Source organism: Dendrobium catenatum, unplaced genomic scaffold (genome assembly GCF_001605985.2).
Source record: "Dendrobium catenatum unplaced genomic scaffold, ASM160598v2 fragScaff_scaffold_629, whole genome shotgun sequence".
Lineage (NCBI taxonomy): Eukaryota > Viridiplantae > Streptophyta > Magnoliopsida > Asparagales > Orchidaceae > Dendrobium > Dendrobium catenatum.
Window position 1 is genome coordinate 954,040 of NW_021319091.1, and position 17,000 is coordinate 971,039.

General features: G+C 37.2%; 1 protein-coding gene across 3 annotated transcripts in view; it reads right to left on the reverse strand.

The window, feature by feature from the left end:
- LOC110094460 (callose synthase 10) overlaps positions 1-17,000 on the reverse strand; it is a 97,476-nt gene that overhangs the window by 33,891 nt on the left and 46,585 nt on the right. For all 3 annotated transcript variants that reach the window (XM_020819708.2, XM_020819706.2, XM_020819709.2), the window contains 6 exons: positions 11,539-11,599; positions 11,308-11,389; positions 10,982-11,031; positions 10,615-10,701; positions 10,379-10,464; positions 10,250-10,277 (listed from right to left, as the gene is read on the reverse strand). In XM_020819708.2, the coding sequence (XP_020675367.1) occupies positions 10,250-10,277; positions 10,379-10,464; positions 10,615-10,701; positions 10,982-11,031; positions 11,308-11,389; positions 11,539-11,599 (394 nt within the window). The remainder of the gene's footprint in view (positions 1-10,249; positions 10,278-10,378; positions 10,465-10,614; positions 10,702-10,981; positions 11,032-11,307; positions 11,390-11,538; positions 11,600-17,000) is intronic.

Below are 17,000 nucleotides of genomic sequence, written 5' to 3' on the forward strand. Positions count from 1 at the left end.
TTAAATTGCTCGTATTTTAAAAAACTCATGAATTTTATCTAATTAATTAATCAATCAATTTTTTTTATTGAATAATTTTAATCAAAATTTTCTATTTATTAATTAAAAATTCAAATTTAATTGCTCTAAAATTGTTCCAAAATGTTCCATAATTTTTCTTGGAATTTCGGCAGTCTCCCGGTGTCACCTCCCCACCGAGGGAGAAATCGGGACGGCTCTGCCATAATTCTTCCTACCCGGACCTAAGGTCGACGGCGTAGGGTCTTTAATTTCAAACCATCTCACCAGGATCTAAGATCGACTGCATGAAGTCTTCAATTTTTTAAAACCATCTGCCCAGATTAAAAATCAACGGCACAGGTCTTCGAATTTTGAAACCATTCCAGTCGGACCTAAGGTACGATGGTCGGGGTCTTCGACATCTGTTTGAAATATTTCATTTTCTTCTTTTTTTTACATATAATATTATATTACTATATATATAATAATAATAATAGACTTTTATTATCATTATATAATAGTATATAATATTATATAAAATGTATATATATATATATATATATATATATTATAATATATATATATATATTTATATATATATTATATGTAAAAAAAAGAAGAAAATATATATTATTGCTGGAGGGTTAGGGCACGCAGTGAAGTCGAACAACAAGGATGGAGCGGAAGGGACGATGCGTGCAATCTCTTTGTCTCCTGTGAAACAAGGAGAGCGAACGGCAACGACGAAGAGAGAAAAAGAAGGCCTGACCCTAGACGTCTCCGTGAAGAAACGAAGTTGAACCGCAATGATAGAGTTGGAGCCGGAGCGAATGAACGAGTGTAAGTGTCATTTTTTTCGTATCTCTTTATTTTTATCGCTTTGAATTGTCCGATGGAAGTTACTGTGCCAAGCAAAGCGTCGTTTGGATGTCGTGTAGTTTGTTTGTTTTATTTTCATGTCGTGTAGTTTGTTTGTTTTATTTCATGTCCTTTAATTCCCGTTGTACCCTTCTAGTGAAGGAGTGTCGTATGTAAGCCTCGAGGGCCTTTTAGTCTTTTATTTCTTGAGTATCTTGTATTAGGCTATTTATAGCCCACTATTATATTTTCTAAGTAATGAATGATCATGAGAAAATTTTCATAATCAAGAGTTTGAGTGCACCTTTATGCTTATTAGTTTTTATTGTTAGATTAGGGATTGTATTGATACTACTACTCGGCATAAAGCGATTTACTAATTTATTTTGAAAGTTTTACAACTCTCTGGATATGTGATTTAGCCTAAGCGGGTGTGACCCCTTTCTTGTTTTATTCGTAGTTTTAAAATGCTAATGGTTATTTCACTGTTATTCTAATCAAGAGTTGTGCAAATTTTTAATTAATTGGTTGCATTCATACGTAGTCCTGCATCATCTGGTATCAGAACATGGTATGCTCTTGCATGTTTTAGGATTCCTGGTAGTTTCCTTTTCTGCATGTTATCCTTGCACTGTTGTCATTTAGAAGACTGCTAGGTTGCTGCCCTGTTAGTTTTTACTATCATTTTGCATCGCATCAATGTGTTTTACTCATATTATTTGCTGCTCGTTACATCCTAATCTTATTAGGTGTCCCGTAGTAATTTCCAATGGACCTGGAACAACTAGGAAGGATCTTAGACTTGTTGGTAGGTCAAATGAACAACATTAGCCAGCAACTTAAGGAAAATCAAGCGGATCTAGCTGAGCTTCGTAGGAACACCACTAAAAGATTTGATACACTTGAGCAAGCTAGAGACCACCCTACACCCCATCTAGACCACCCTCTATGTATGAGGATGAAACCTACCCAGATGAGAGGCAACATCGGGCCAATCATCGAGCTCCGTAGCACGGACATCCAGATTTGGATGAGAGGCAGCACCATGCCAATCATTGAGCACCTTACCACGGACATGACCCACGTCATGATCCAGATGCACCACTTATGAAAAATATTAAGGTTGACGCTCCTACCTTTGATGTCACTCTCGATCCCCAGCTCTTCCTGGACTGGGTCAAAGGTATGGACACTTTCTTTAAGTGGTATGACATCTCTGATGCTAGGAATGTCAGTTTTGCAGAGATGAAGCTCACAGGTAGGGCGACTCAGTTCTGGGTCAATTTAGAGAGTCTTAGGGAAGCTAGGAATGATTACCCCATTGTTGATTGGCCATCCATGAAGTGGGAACTCAAGCAGAAGTACTTGCCTTCGTCGTACTTCCCCGGACTATTGGACAGGTGAAATAGGCTAACTCAAGGCAACAAACCAGTGAAGGAGTACATCGCCTCTTTTGATGACTTCTTGATTCGCTGCAAAGGGGAGACCTCTACCACCCCCGCGCAAATCTTGTCTATGTTTCGTACCGGGTTGCGAGAGGATCTTCGCAATGAGTTGTTCTCCCGAAACGTCACTACACTAGAGAATGCCTACAGCTTAGTGATTGATCTAGAGGAGACCCGTTCACAGCACCCGAGTCGTTCACATGACTCTAGACCCTCCTACATATCAGCTGGTAGTTCCACCCAATACACTTCTGCTACCCGACCCACTCCTAGGAACACGACCCGACCATCCACGGGTCCCACTGCACCTAAATCTAACTTCATCTAACTTCAGAAGCAAACCTCCCACCCCAGATACCCCTCAATCCAGTCCAGAGACCAAATGCTTTCGATGCTAGGGGTATGGACATATCGCTTCTCAGTGCTCTAGTCCGTATAAAGTCTCGATCATCAAGGAGATTACTGAGGACGATCTTGAGCCCGAGGTTGATCAGATCCACCAGGTCAAGAAAGAAGGCAAATACTTCGAGGAGGATGACGACACTGCGGTCCTCCATTGCCTATAGAAATTGGATACCTCTCTCATATGCGTGGTGAGATATGTGCTATCCCACCCGACACCCACGAATGACTGGCGTAGGACTTCGATTTTTCACACATACACCAAGATCAAAGACAAGAACTGTAAAGTCATCGTGGATAGCGATAGCTGCATAAATGTTGTTTCCTCCAGCATGGTATCCCAGTTAGGTATGTCTGTCGTTCCTCACCCCAACCCATATAAGGTAGCGTGGGTCAACTCCACTGCCTTGGAGGTGAAAGAGCGAAGCCACGTACCCATCTCCTTTGCCACCTATAAGGAGAATGTCTAGTGCGATGTGTTGACGATGAATGTTGGACAAATCTTGTTAGGTCGTCCCTGGATCTACGATAATGATGTCCACATTTTTTGGGCGTTCGAACACCTACGTGTTCGAACATGCAGACAAAAAGATTAAGCTTTTGCCATCGCAGCCCTGAGTTACGGATGACACGAAATCCAATCCAGTCAAATCTAAGAAAGGAGTGAACCATGTCACCGCCAAGGTTCTAACTACTGAGATTGCTCAAGGCGCCCCTCTTTACGCCTTAGTAGGCCGTGAGATTCCCACCGAATCTGACGAGCCCATTCCACAGGAAGTGCAACCTATTTTGGGGCAGTATGCTGATGTCTTTCCCGATGATCTTCCAGATCAGTTACCACCTCTTAGAGACATTCGGCATGCCATAAACTTCGTCTCTGGAGCTTCCCTCCCGAACCTGCCAGACTATAGCATAAACCCCACGGAACATGCCAAACTTAAGAAGCCGGTTGACGAGTTACTGCAGCGAGGTTTCATTAAGGAGAGTCTGAGTCCCTACGCGGTGCCGGCCCTTCTAACCCCGAAGAAGGACGGATCTTGGAGAATGTGTGTTAATAGCCGTGCTATCAACAAGATCACCATCAAATATCGATTCCCTATTCTGAGACTTGATGATATACTCGATATGATGACGGGTGCCACAATATTCTCCAAAATTGATCTCAAAATTGGGTACCACCAGATCCGGATCCGACCCGGAGATGAGTGGAAAACTGCCTTCAAGACCAAGGATGGTCTCTACGAGTGATTAGTCATGCCTTTTGGGCTAAGTAATGCCCCTAGTACCTTCATAAGGATCATGACTCAAGTGCTGCGCCCATTTATGGGAATGTTTGTCGTCGTCTACTTTGACGATATTATTATCTATAGTCAGTCGATTAGTCAACACTTAGGCCACTTGAGGCAAGTTTGTGAGGTCTTGAGGAAGGAGCAACTGTATGCCAATCCGAAAAAATGTACCTTCCTTGTAGATTGCGTCATTTTCCTTTGCTTCATCGTTTTAGCCCAAGGGGTTTCCGCAGACCCCGAGAAGGTGGGGCCATTGTGGAGTGGCCCATCCCTCAGAACATCTGGGAAGTTCACAGCTTCCACGGATTAGCCACCTTCTATAGGAGATTCATTCGAAACTTTAGCAACATCGTATCTCTTATCTCTGATTGTTTAAAGAAGGGTGATTTCCACTGAACCCCGGCCGCCACCCGAGCTTTTGATGAGATCAAACAAAAGATGGTGGAAGCCCCAATGATGCGACTTCTTGATTTCTCCAAAATCTTCGAAGTGACTTGCGACGCTTCAAGGGCCGGAATTGGAGTCCTCCCCAGGAAGGTCACCCAGTGGCTTACTTCAGTGAAAAGTTTAATGATATTCGGCAATGTTATTCCACGTATGACAAAGAGTTCTACGCTGTGATCCAATCTCTTCATTATTGGCGACACTACTTACTCCCGCAAGAGTTCGTCATTTTCTCATATCACGAAGCTCTACGTTATATCAACTCCCAATAGAAATTGAATGCACGCCATGGTCGATGGGTTGAGTTCCTTCAGGAATATATGTACACCCTTAGACATAAGGCGGGAGTTGAAAATAAGGCTACTGATGCTCTCAGTCGTCGTATGATGACCACCACTGAAATGAGAGCGGAAGTCGTGGGATTTGACCAAATAAAGATGGATTATTTGGAATGCCTCGACTTCAAGGAGACCTACACTCTCTTGTCCACAGGCAGCACGCGCCTTGTGGACAATTTCCTATTAGAGGATGGTTATCTCTTCAAAGCCCAGAGGCTTTGTATCCCGAGCACCACCCTTAGGGAATTTCTGGTCTGGGAACTCCACGTCGGAGGCCTCGCTAGGCACTTTGGACAGGACAAGACTATCGAATCTGTGGAGTATCACTTCTTTTGGCCCAGCATGAAGAGAGATGTTGGCCGGCTGGTCAGTTGGTGTCACACTTGCCAACTGGCCAAGCAACATAAGCACAACACGGGTCTTTACACTCCCCTACCTGTACCCAGTTGTCCTTGACAGGATGTTAGTATGGACTTTATCTTTAGGCCTGCCCAAGACACTCCGTGGGCACGATGCCATTTGTGTGGTAGTTGACCGATTTTTCAAAATGGCACATTTCATTCCATGCTCCAAAACATCTGATGCCTCTCACATTGCGAAGTTATACTTCAATGAGGTTGTCCGTTTACATGGTTTACCATAAACCATTATATCGGATAGGGATGTGAAGTTCGCCAGTTATTTTTGGAAAACCCTGTGGATGAACATGGGCACCAAACTGCAATTCACCTACAGACTGGTGGTCAGACCGAGATAGTTAATAGGAGTTTGGGTAATCTGTTGCGGTCTTTGGTTGGCGAGCACATAGAGTTTGGGATCTATTTTTCCTACTACTGAGTTTGCTTATAATAACTCCATCAACCAAACCACGGGCATAAGTCCTTCTGAAATTGTATACGGGTTCAAACCTAGACAGCTTTTAGATCTGATACCCATGTGTTCTAGGTTTAGGATTTCTGAGTCAGCATCTTCATTTGCATCTGATTTGCATGAACTCCATAAGGAAATTGTACAACAAATTGAAAGAAATAATAATGAATATAAACTACATGCAAATTTAAAACGACGCTTTAAAATTTTTGAGGTTGGTGACTCCATGATGGTGCGGATTCATCCGAAATGGTTCCCGCTGGGAACAGTTAAGAAGTTGCATGCCAAGAGTGTTGGACCTTTAAAAATACTTAAGAAAATTAACGATAATGCATATGTAGTATATTTGCCTCTAGATTTCAATATAAATCCCTCTTTTAAAATAGAAGACTTAGTAGCATATGAAGGTCATGATTTTAACCCGCCAAATTCACTTATAAAACAGCCTTGTGTGAACTCAACCTTTGAGATCCCAAACCTACCTCCACTACCAGATATTCCTAAACCACCCATGGAAGAGCAGGTGGATGCAATCCTAAGTGATGAGATCATATCCACAAGAGAAGGTGGATGAATGAGGTATTTGATCAGGTGGAAAGGAAAGCCCGAGTCAGAGGATACGTGGCTAGATCGCGAGGAGTTGCAGCAGATTAACCCAGATGCACTAGAGATCTACGAGAGCACTAGAGACACTTACTCAACTGAGTCAAGTTTTCTCCCACCATGGGAGAATGATGGGGACATCAGATCATGGAAAGTTTACCAGAGATGTGGTCGTCGATCACGGCCACGATCAATTCATTGTATTTCTGATTGTGTCATGTATTGTTTTATTTTCATGACGTGTAGTTTGTTTGTTTTATTTTCATATCGTGTAGTTTGTTTGTTTTATTTCATGTCCTTCATTTCCCGTTGTACCCTTCTAGTGAAGGAGTGTCGTATATAAGCCCCGAGGATCTTTTAGTCTTTTATTTCTTGAGTTTCATGTATTAAGCTATTTATAGCCCAATGTTCTATTTTCTGAGTAATGAATGATTATAAGAAAATTTTCTCACTCTTGTGTTTGAGAGCGTTTGAGAGTTCTTGGAGAGAACTTTAGAGAAATCCCTAGGAGAGGGAGATCAGATCACCCACCAACCTTGGAGATGGCCGGGTTCGTGGTTTTCTCTTTTGTCTTTCGTCTTTCCCCTCCCACCTCCTTTATTCGTCTTCGTTACATCCAATTCCACCTCCAAATTTCGACCAACATCTTCCCCTAACCAAGCTCTACAATTTCTTCCCCCCATAGGCCACCGGACACCCTCACCCCGAACCACCTTGCCGCCGGCCCCCCTTCCCACTTTCCCTTCTCCTTTGGTTTCCTAATTAGGATTAGGACTAATTGGGATAATTTTGAAATTCAAATTCACTTAAACTTGAATTCAAAATCTTTCATAATTTAGTTATTCTATATTAGGGAAGTGTCTAATTTAAATCTAATTTTGAATTTTAAATTCATGAGGATTTAAATTAAATCTTTCCTAAATCCCAAAATCAGAATTAAGAAGTCATAATTGCTCTCATTAATTGCCCCCTTGCCCATGCATGCCGCCGGCCCTCCTTTGCCCTCCCTCATTAAATCCTTTTCAAATTACTTCCTAATCCCAACTCCCCATTTAGGAAATAATTTCTAATCCATAATTCCCTCCTTGGCCGAATTTTCCCAAAGCCCACAATTCCTAATTATTTCCTAAATCAAATATTTGAATTAGGAAATAATTCCCCTATCCCCACCCCTCTTGATATCGCCGGGCCCTCTCTCCCTAGCCTCCCCTCTCTCTCCAATCTCCTCTCTCCCTCATCAACTCTCCACCTTTACAAAATCTGAAACTTATTTCAGATTTTCGCCCTGTCTCTCTTTCCTCTCCAATTGCAAGAGAAACTTCTTTCTCTCGGCAACATTTAAAGAACACTAATAAGAAGAAGTGAGATTTGTTCCTAGCTCCCATGAATGGCGGATCCAGAAACTAAATACAGCTTAACCTGGGACAAGGACGGTTTCACCGATATTCTTCAATCAACCTTCTTCGAAGTTAATACAAGGATCGATCACACCGTCGAAGACTACCTAGAGCGCATTCTGAACACCCTAGTGGAAGCAATCGACGAGCATTTCGAAGGCGTTGAGTGGAGGATCTCCACTGCTCCTTGACAAGAGGTTCTCTTCTCCCCTTTCAATACCGTTCTTGAATCTAACTCTCTTGCATTTGATTGTAGTCACGAACGACGACTCCTACTGCTCATGCTAAGCTTAGTAAACGTAGGATTTGAGTGCAACTTTATGCTTATTAATTTTCATTGTTAAATTAAGGATTGTATTGATACTACTACTCGGCATAAAGTGATTTATTAATTTATTTTGAAATTTTACAACTCTCTGGATATGTGATTTAGCCTAAGCGGGTGTGACCTCTTTCTTGTTTTATTCGTTATTTTAAAATGCTAATGGTTATTTTACTGTTATTCTAATCAAGAGTTATCCAAATTCCTAATTAATTGGTTGCATTTATACGTAGTCCTGCATCACGTACTATTCCAAAGTGTCATAAATTAACTTTTAAAAAAAAATTGTCAAAATCAAGTCAAACTATTAAGCAAGATCACATGTGGAAATGTATTATCTTTCTGAAAAATTTTGATACTATGTGAACATGGAATTTAAGGCATTCTCAGGTGTTAATTTTATGACATTGATAAAGGATTTTGTATTAGGATGTTTTCTCTTATATTATTGAATTATTAATAAATTATACATAATTGTTTTATGTTTTGTGCAATGTTGAAAATAATACTTGCTACTATTCTCTATTGATAAGTATGGAGAGGACGAAATTACCTAAGGGATTTAAATTGAAAGCGGATGGTTTTTTAAAAGGGACTAAGGAAGTTGATAATAGTTTAATTAGAGAAGCTGATAGTGGTTTAATTAGAGATATTGGTGGAATCATCCCTGTATTATAAGATTATTTAAGAGTCAAAACTTATGTATAAGGGTGGAGGAAGATGCTTTATTCTTTAAAATGTCATGTTTGGTGATGAACATGCTGCATGGGGAGGATTCTGCATAAGGACAATAAGGCACTTGTTAACTATGCTCCTGGGATTTCAAAGTCCCATGAAAGTCAAGGGAAATTATTTAATATTTATAGACTAACAAATCGGGAAATACAAGGTGCTAATGGAAGTGGAATGTATGATAGTGGAAGAACACCTTCTATTTTGTTGAATGTCAAGTTAATTTGCTTCTAAATTACATAGAAGTTCCTATATTTCGATGGTGACTTTGGAATCTTCTTGTAATTTCTCTTTTTGTATCTCCCTTTTGTATGGAATAAATGAATATGGGTTTGCCTAATCAATCTTCTAGGGAAAAAAGGCAATCTTATTAGGTCTATTTCCTACTGTAGTAACTAAGTGAGGGTTAGAATTAAGAGGAAGTCCTAGTATGTGAGGCCCACTCATTTCCCCTTCCATTGTTTAAAATTGCGCAATATGAGGCCCGCCTCATCGCAATTCAAGTGAAAAAAACCTAGAGGCATAAACCTCGAACATTTTTATGAGATCCGCCTTGAGGCTCGTCTTGCCTTGCTGACGTGAGGCTTATAAGCCTCACCCTATTTATTTATTTTTAATTAAAACTTCTATAAATCCTAAACTAAAGCCTCAAATAAATCATGCCTTCATTAACCCCCAAGCCGCAACAACTTCCTCCCAACTTTATGCAATTTATCACTTGTCATTTTACATATTGTGTAATTTTTTTATTCATATGTATGACAATTTATTAATTCATAGTCAATACAAAATTAATATGTCATCCTTTAACATATTATTTGAGTATTATATAAAAAATCACTTTTAACCATTATTTTCATTTTACGCAATTTTTTTTTATTTTGAGGCTTACGCCTTGCCTCACAAACAAAAAAAATGCCTCAATACCCAATTGCGCAATTTTAAACCTTGTCTCCTTCTATTTCCATCACTTTGATAGTCATTAATAGAGCAATGTTGCAATGCAAAAGGATAAAGTTTGGATCTTGGTTGCATAATTATGTTTAAGATGTGTGCTATCCTAGTAGGAATGGAACGCTCAATCAACACTAACTTTGGATGCTCAAGGTGGACAACTGAAATCAACACAATCGCATTTATTAAAGAAGATCTTCACCATCATGAAGAAGATCCTACATTCCCATCTCTAAATCAAACATGATCCAAGAAATAAGAAGGCAAAAGGGAAAGAAGACAAAACACAAAGAAAGGTGTGTTTGTAGATAAAATGTTGTAGAGGTTCAAAACATACAATGACACATACTATAATTGAAAATTAAAGTAACGAAGAATAAAATATGATTCATAGAATCTCCCGGCTTCTAGTAATATCACTAAATGCTCAAACGTCACCTTTCTAGAAAATACCGTCACCTTTCTAGAAATACAGACATGACATTTCTGGTTATCATTACAGTCAAAATGAAATGCAACATAAGAACTGCAACAGAATAATTGATTATAGAAATTAACCACCAATAATATAGAGACCAAGGACAAATAATATCACCTGAGCATATTGCCTAGGAAGGGGCATCCTTCAACAAAAATAAAGAAGATTAGAAAATCAAAATTGCAAATGCATGAAATAGCACATAAAGTAGAAATATAGTAAAAATAAAAATAAAAGATTGTTAACCTTCTTGATTGGTCAGAAACAAGATTTTTAACAAAGGCTTCTGGAAAACTCTCAAATCTCTTTTGAAGCATTTCAATTGAGCGAATCTATCATAAAATTGAGATGCAAAAGTTAAGCAACTTCAAAACAAAAGCGGTTAAACAACATGCCTGATGTTGAAGGAGAAAACACCAAACTTATATCATAACAGCTATTAGCATTATTCATAAAGATGAAATGACTAAACATGTTATCACCTCCCCCAATCTAGCCCGTGCACCAATTAGACCACCAACAAGGGCTGACAAAAGAGTGTACCATATATGAATATCCATAAGGTAGATCTACAGAAAATAAGGTATAATAACAGATTAAAATTCAGAAATTGATGAACTTTAAGAAACACTTATAAGGTACGTAGGCTCCCAGTGTAAAAGCACCAAGCCTAAATATGATGCAAAGAGCCAATTATCTAGCCAACAAAACTCACAACAGATATTTTTTTCCAGTTTAGGAAATTAGGCATCCACCCAATTTCCAAAGCTGCATGAGTCGTGGTAATACCAAAAACATCCTTGAAATGTTGTAAGAAATGGAATCTTGGCAGCAACAAAAGACACTTACTGCAAACACAGGTGCCCAAAGACTAAGGATCGTTAAAGCGTTTTTATTTCCTGCAAATAATAGAGAATCAAACTTGTTAGTGATTAAGGAAATTAATGCCTTTTAAGTAACTTTCTTGCAATTCCAAAAAAAAATATCCCTTAGCAGATAAAAACTTTACTTCTACAAGCAAGCAGCACATATAAATGAGAAAACAATAAATAAAATTATAAGTGACAAATAAATGAAAATTGTATAAAAAAAATATTATACCGGCCCACAGCAGTGGAAAACTAACGACTAATCCACCATATAAGCAATACCGCAAGAGAAAAGAAAACACTAACCCTTTGAGACGAGATCATGCCAAGAGTATGTTAGCCCTTGTAATCCTACAATTATTTTCGTCGGTTCCACAAGGGGGTGAATCTGAAAGATTACATAATAAACTGCGTCAATAGGGAAATTTTAAACAGTTATTTGCCAGTTCTGGCAAATTAATATGGCAGTTGTCACCTCAAAGAGATTATCAATAAAAAATTTACAGTAAGATAAATATAGAGAGGGAAATCCCTGACCTGAAGATAGTATGCAAAAGTAAATTTGCAAGCAAATATCACCAACCAAAAAGCCACATATCTGCAATTCAATTAAAGGTGCGAAAATGCTGATGCTTTTGTCACTTCAATAAAATATTGAAGAAAACAGTAGGGAATAGCATAACCCCGAGAAAGGAATGAAAGACCTTGTACCTACGGAATGAGATGATTATGGCATAAAAAATAGTGATACATATTTGTTAGAGTAACATTCATTGAGAATAAGAAAATATAAGAACCCCTTGATATGAGACACTTCCAAAACAAGGAGTTGTGAATAACCACGGATATGACAAGAAGGACAAAGGGTAGGACACCGATGCTAACATCATTGCGAGATTTTCAAGGATAAAATTGAATTAAAAGCAATTGAAAAAAAATCCGGATGTAAAAAATAGCTCAAGAACTTATAAGCCCAACTCCATATTGAACATATCAATGCCACATGTGACAGAGTTGCTTACATCAAGGATTAAGTTCAACCGATCACTACAAATTTTATCATGAGGAAAGAAACAACAACAACAACAATACCAAACCTTTAACCCATTACGTGGGATCGGTTACATGAATCTGTTTTCTCCATCAAAGTATTTCATCATCCCTCCACTAGATCTATTAATACTAAAATTATACCCCATGTATTCGGTTTTAGATCTACTCAAATGAAAACCTTTAGACTCTACGATTGACCTTCAACTCCTTTTCTAGTCTTATCAACAAGAAAAAGAAGATCAGCAAAAAGCATACACTAGGGACCAGGGTATATCCTCTTGCAAATGTCTAGCAAAAACATTCATGACTAAAGCAAAAAGATATGGGCTTAAAACTGATCCTTGATGCAATCCAATTGAAATAGGAAAATACTTGGTCAAACCACAATGTGTTTAAACACAACTAATAGCTCCTGCATATATATCATTAATGACTTAAAGATAAGCATTATTATTATTAACCCCTTCTTTTCTAAATCTCTCCAAAGCCCTTGTTTGGAACTTTATCATAATCTTTCTCTAAATCAATAAATATCACATGCCGATAGACAGATCCTCCTCATTCTTTGTATACTTTTGATCAAACTTCTCCAAAAATGTATGGCTTTCATAGTAAACCTACCCGGCATGAATCCAATTTGATTTTGAGAAACATTAGTATCACATCGTAATATATACTCAATAACTCTCACCCACAGTTTAAAAGTATGATACATTAATTTAATTCCTCTATAATTTGCACACTATTTTATTCTTAAAAATAGGAATCTATACACTCCACTCATCTGGCACCTTCTAAGCATTTTCACACCTCTATTAAAATATCAATAGGTCCAACAGCTTTTCCACACTTCATTTTTTTAAATTCTTTCTAACTTTGATTTTACTAATACGCCAATAAAAAATAAATATCTCTATTTTCATTTAAGGTGCTAAGGTCATTAAAATCAATCATATAATCACAATCTTCATTGAAAAGCTTATCAAAATATCGCATCCACCTTTGTAAATATCCTCATCTAATAAAAATGATTTTTGATCTTCATCCTTAATGCACTTCATTTGAACCAAATCCTTCTCCTATCTTTTTGTTTGGCTAGCTTATAGATACATTTTTTGTCATCCTTAATATCTAATCAATCATATAAATCATTAAAAGATAAATTCTTCATATCTCATATTGCTTTCTTAGACTCCATATGAACCACTTTATATATTTTCCAATTTTTCAAGTTTTTACATTTATAATAAACTTCTTATTTTTATCTTTTCATACACATTTTGATTCCACGGCCAACTAATTTTACTATTAAGAGTTTTTTCTTTTGATACTACAAACACATCATTTGCAACATTCTTAATATAACTAGTTATTTTTTTCAAATAACACTAACTTCCTCATGTACAATCAAAATCTTAAGATATTGAATTTTACTCTAAAAAAAAAAAATTTTGTATTCTTTAAATACCTCCATCTAATCTTAGAACAATATTTTATTTTATTAATACTTTGAACTCATAATCTTAAGAGTATTAATGTCATATTTATATTAAGAGTATTAATCTCATCTTTATATTAATAAAAAATATTTATGAAAGAGGAAGATAATTGAAATAAACAAAAAAGAAGTAAATTGGGACACATTGAACTCCATAGGATGAGAGAGGTGAGAGACCAATTTGTTGTTATGATGACAACTCAAATAAAAACCGTCTTAGTGATGACAGTGCAAATGAAATCTAAGTTTTTATCAACTATTTTAGTTTTCTTGAGGAATTTAATGAGGATGAGTAGGGAACTGAGAATAAAGGAATTTAGAGTTGAACTTGATATTATATGATACTTTTATGTTATTAATATATTTAATATTATTTTGATCTTATAATATTTAAATTCCAATTCTATTTCATGCAATTTATCAATTGTCACTTTACGTATTGTGCAATTTTTTATTTCATATGTATGTCAATTTGTTAATTCATAACTCAATAGAGAACGGTAACATATCATCCTTTAAAATATTATTTGGGAATTATATAAAATATCACTTTCAACATTTATTTTGACTTAATGCAATTTTTTGATTTTGAGGCTTATGCCTCAAAATGCCTCGTCTCATGAATAAAAAATACCTCAATACCCAATTGCGCAATTTTAAAACTTAACAGTAGGAACACTCTTTTCAAGATGAAAAATTTCACCTTATGTTGTGCAGATCCCTACAGGGAGTCGTCAAAAATGAATTGCTCAGATAATTTATGGTCAGCTTCCTGATTTTCACCATAGGTATTCATTTCATTCTGTATCGAAGTGTTAGGCTTCCCCTGAAGTACAGCAACAATAATTTTGTTGTGACCACTTAACATAGCACCATTGCCATTAAATAATTTAGCCAAATAAAGCTTTAGATTCAAGGAAGAGTTAACAAACACTTTCTAAGCTAGCTTTTTGGTTGTGTGCAATATATTATTTTCAACAACTTTCACACCATCCAACAGACATAAAAGCAGTGCAAAAATACTTTCAATCTCCTCCAAAACAAGTGTCATGACAGTCTCCATTAAGGAGAATAAAGGAGCAGAATGCTTTGACTTTATTGTCTTCAGGAAATGCTAGAACATTTCCAATATCAAATCATCACAATCAAGATCTAACATCAAAACATAGTATCGTACCTTTGCAACAATTTCAAGTATTGAAACTCTCTTCGAAAATGAATGGCTTGACATCTCATCCAAAATCTTGAAAGCTCCGACAATCAGCCCAAATATCTCATTCATTATATCATCATCATATGGAGCATCTGCTGCTATTATTCTTGTTATCTCACTAAGATAAAAATGCAATGGAAACTTTCACATCCATGTATAAGTTACCCATAAGATCCTTGGCAATCAATGCCTTCATAGCAGACTGAACAACAGTCAATATTGAAGAACATGAAGATTGCTATATTCTTGACAATAAGTTTTCAACTTTATCAAGTAGTAGCAAAAGTTATTGTAAATCGAATAAATGAGAGACACTAGCTTATTCCCAACGTTTTTGACCCCATCCTCGAGCACTAAATCATCAGGCAACATTTGCACACCTTTTAATGGCATGGAGACTCAATGGCTGCAAACTGTTCGAACGAGTGGAACCCTTAAAATCTTATATAATTTAACTTTTTGTATCCCGACAAGTTCCATATGTGCACGAGAGAGGTTGCATGTACGACAATAAGGAGTCCAAGCTCTCAATCCCTCGCAGGTGCACACAAGACCAAAGATCCAAGCGTTTGGCTCTTCCCAAGCACGCACACAAAACTTCTGGTCGTACGCCTCTCTCTTCATGTTCGTTCGTACGCACGCGAGAGGGGTTCACGAGACATTCACCTCTCTCGATCGAACGCATAGACAGCATGGCACACTCGAGTCCTCCAGACAATACGCATAAGACGTTCGTCTCTCTCGATCGAATGCAGAGATTGTGGGGTTCACGCTCAACTCCTCTAGACAAGACGCACAAGACTTTTGTCTCTCTCGATCGAATGCAAAGATCGCGGAATGAAGCACTCTTGCTTCTCTCTATTGGATGTTTACATGAACGAACAAGCTGAAACCTGCTCCCTTTCATTTCTGAAAGGAAGGCCGACAATGAAGGCATCAAGGCATGACAATAAAAAAAGACAATTCCATCAACGAAAATGAAGGCTCTGATACCATATTAAATTCAAAGAATTGGTGAGGTAAAAGACTTACTTTTATAAAAACTATCTCTATTTATAGATCTATACAAGATGTATTAATAAAGAAACAAATAACTACAGAATCATGCATAATTACCTTAATATAATCTTTCCTAAATCAGTCACCCAAATAAATAAGGAGATCGGCGTGATTCAGGTGAGCCTCCCACGGATCTCCATGCAGTTCGTGGGATCAAGGGCCAAGGGACGGCTAAGATTTAACAGCATGATCCAGGAGAGCCTCCCATGGATCCCCATGCTGGTCGTGGGATCAAGAGCTAAGGGACGGCTGCGATTTAACAATCTCACTACGTGGGGTTGACTATATGAATCATTTTCTCTATTGTGTTTTATTAAGAGACAAATTCTCATTTAAATCTAATTTTTAAAAAAATATATCATTTTTAATACTCTCTAACTAGATCTTTTAAGGTCTATCTCTACCTTTCTTAACGTAGGTCAGATCTAATACATTTACTCTCCTAACAAGATCATTAGAAGCCCAACATTTTTAGTGACCAAACCATCCAAAGCTAATCTCTCTGATCTTATATATCACTTGAGCTACTCCAACCTTTTCACATATATACTTATTTTGCATTTTCACTATCCACCTAAGCATCGACATCTCTACAACACTTAATTTTATGTTTCTCTTTTAATGGCCAATATTCTGCAGCATAAAGCATTTCAGGTTGCATCAACATCTTATAAACTTTCTGATTTAGTTAGAGGGGTATTTTCTATTACATGATAAGCCTGATGCATTCCTCCACTTCAACCATCAAGCTTGAATTCTACTAATAATATTCCCATCTATTTCACCATTACTTGGAACAAGAAACCCAAGCATCTAAAATGTGCACTCTTTTTAATGACTTGGTCACCCAATGTCACAATCTTAGGACTAGATCTATTACTATAAAAATTATATTCTATATATTCGGTTTTATATCCACTCAAACAAATACCTTGAGACTCTAAAGTTGGCCTCCATAATTCAAGTTTTTCAAAAGAGTGTTAGGGAAAATTAGGGTGTTAGGAAAAATTAAGAAAACTATGGAAATAAAATAAACAAAAAAAAAAAACACCCACTTGAATCATCACCTTTCTCATCACAATACAAATGATTTGCGCTTCCGACAAGTACAGTATTTCAAATCTGTATCAGTTTGATGGCAAAGTGAACGAAACATGATTCAATATTGCGCATTCA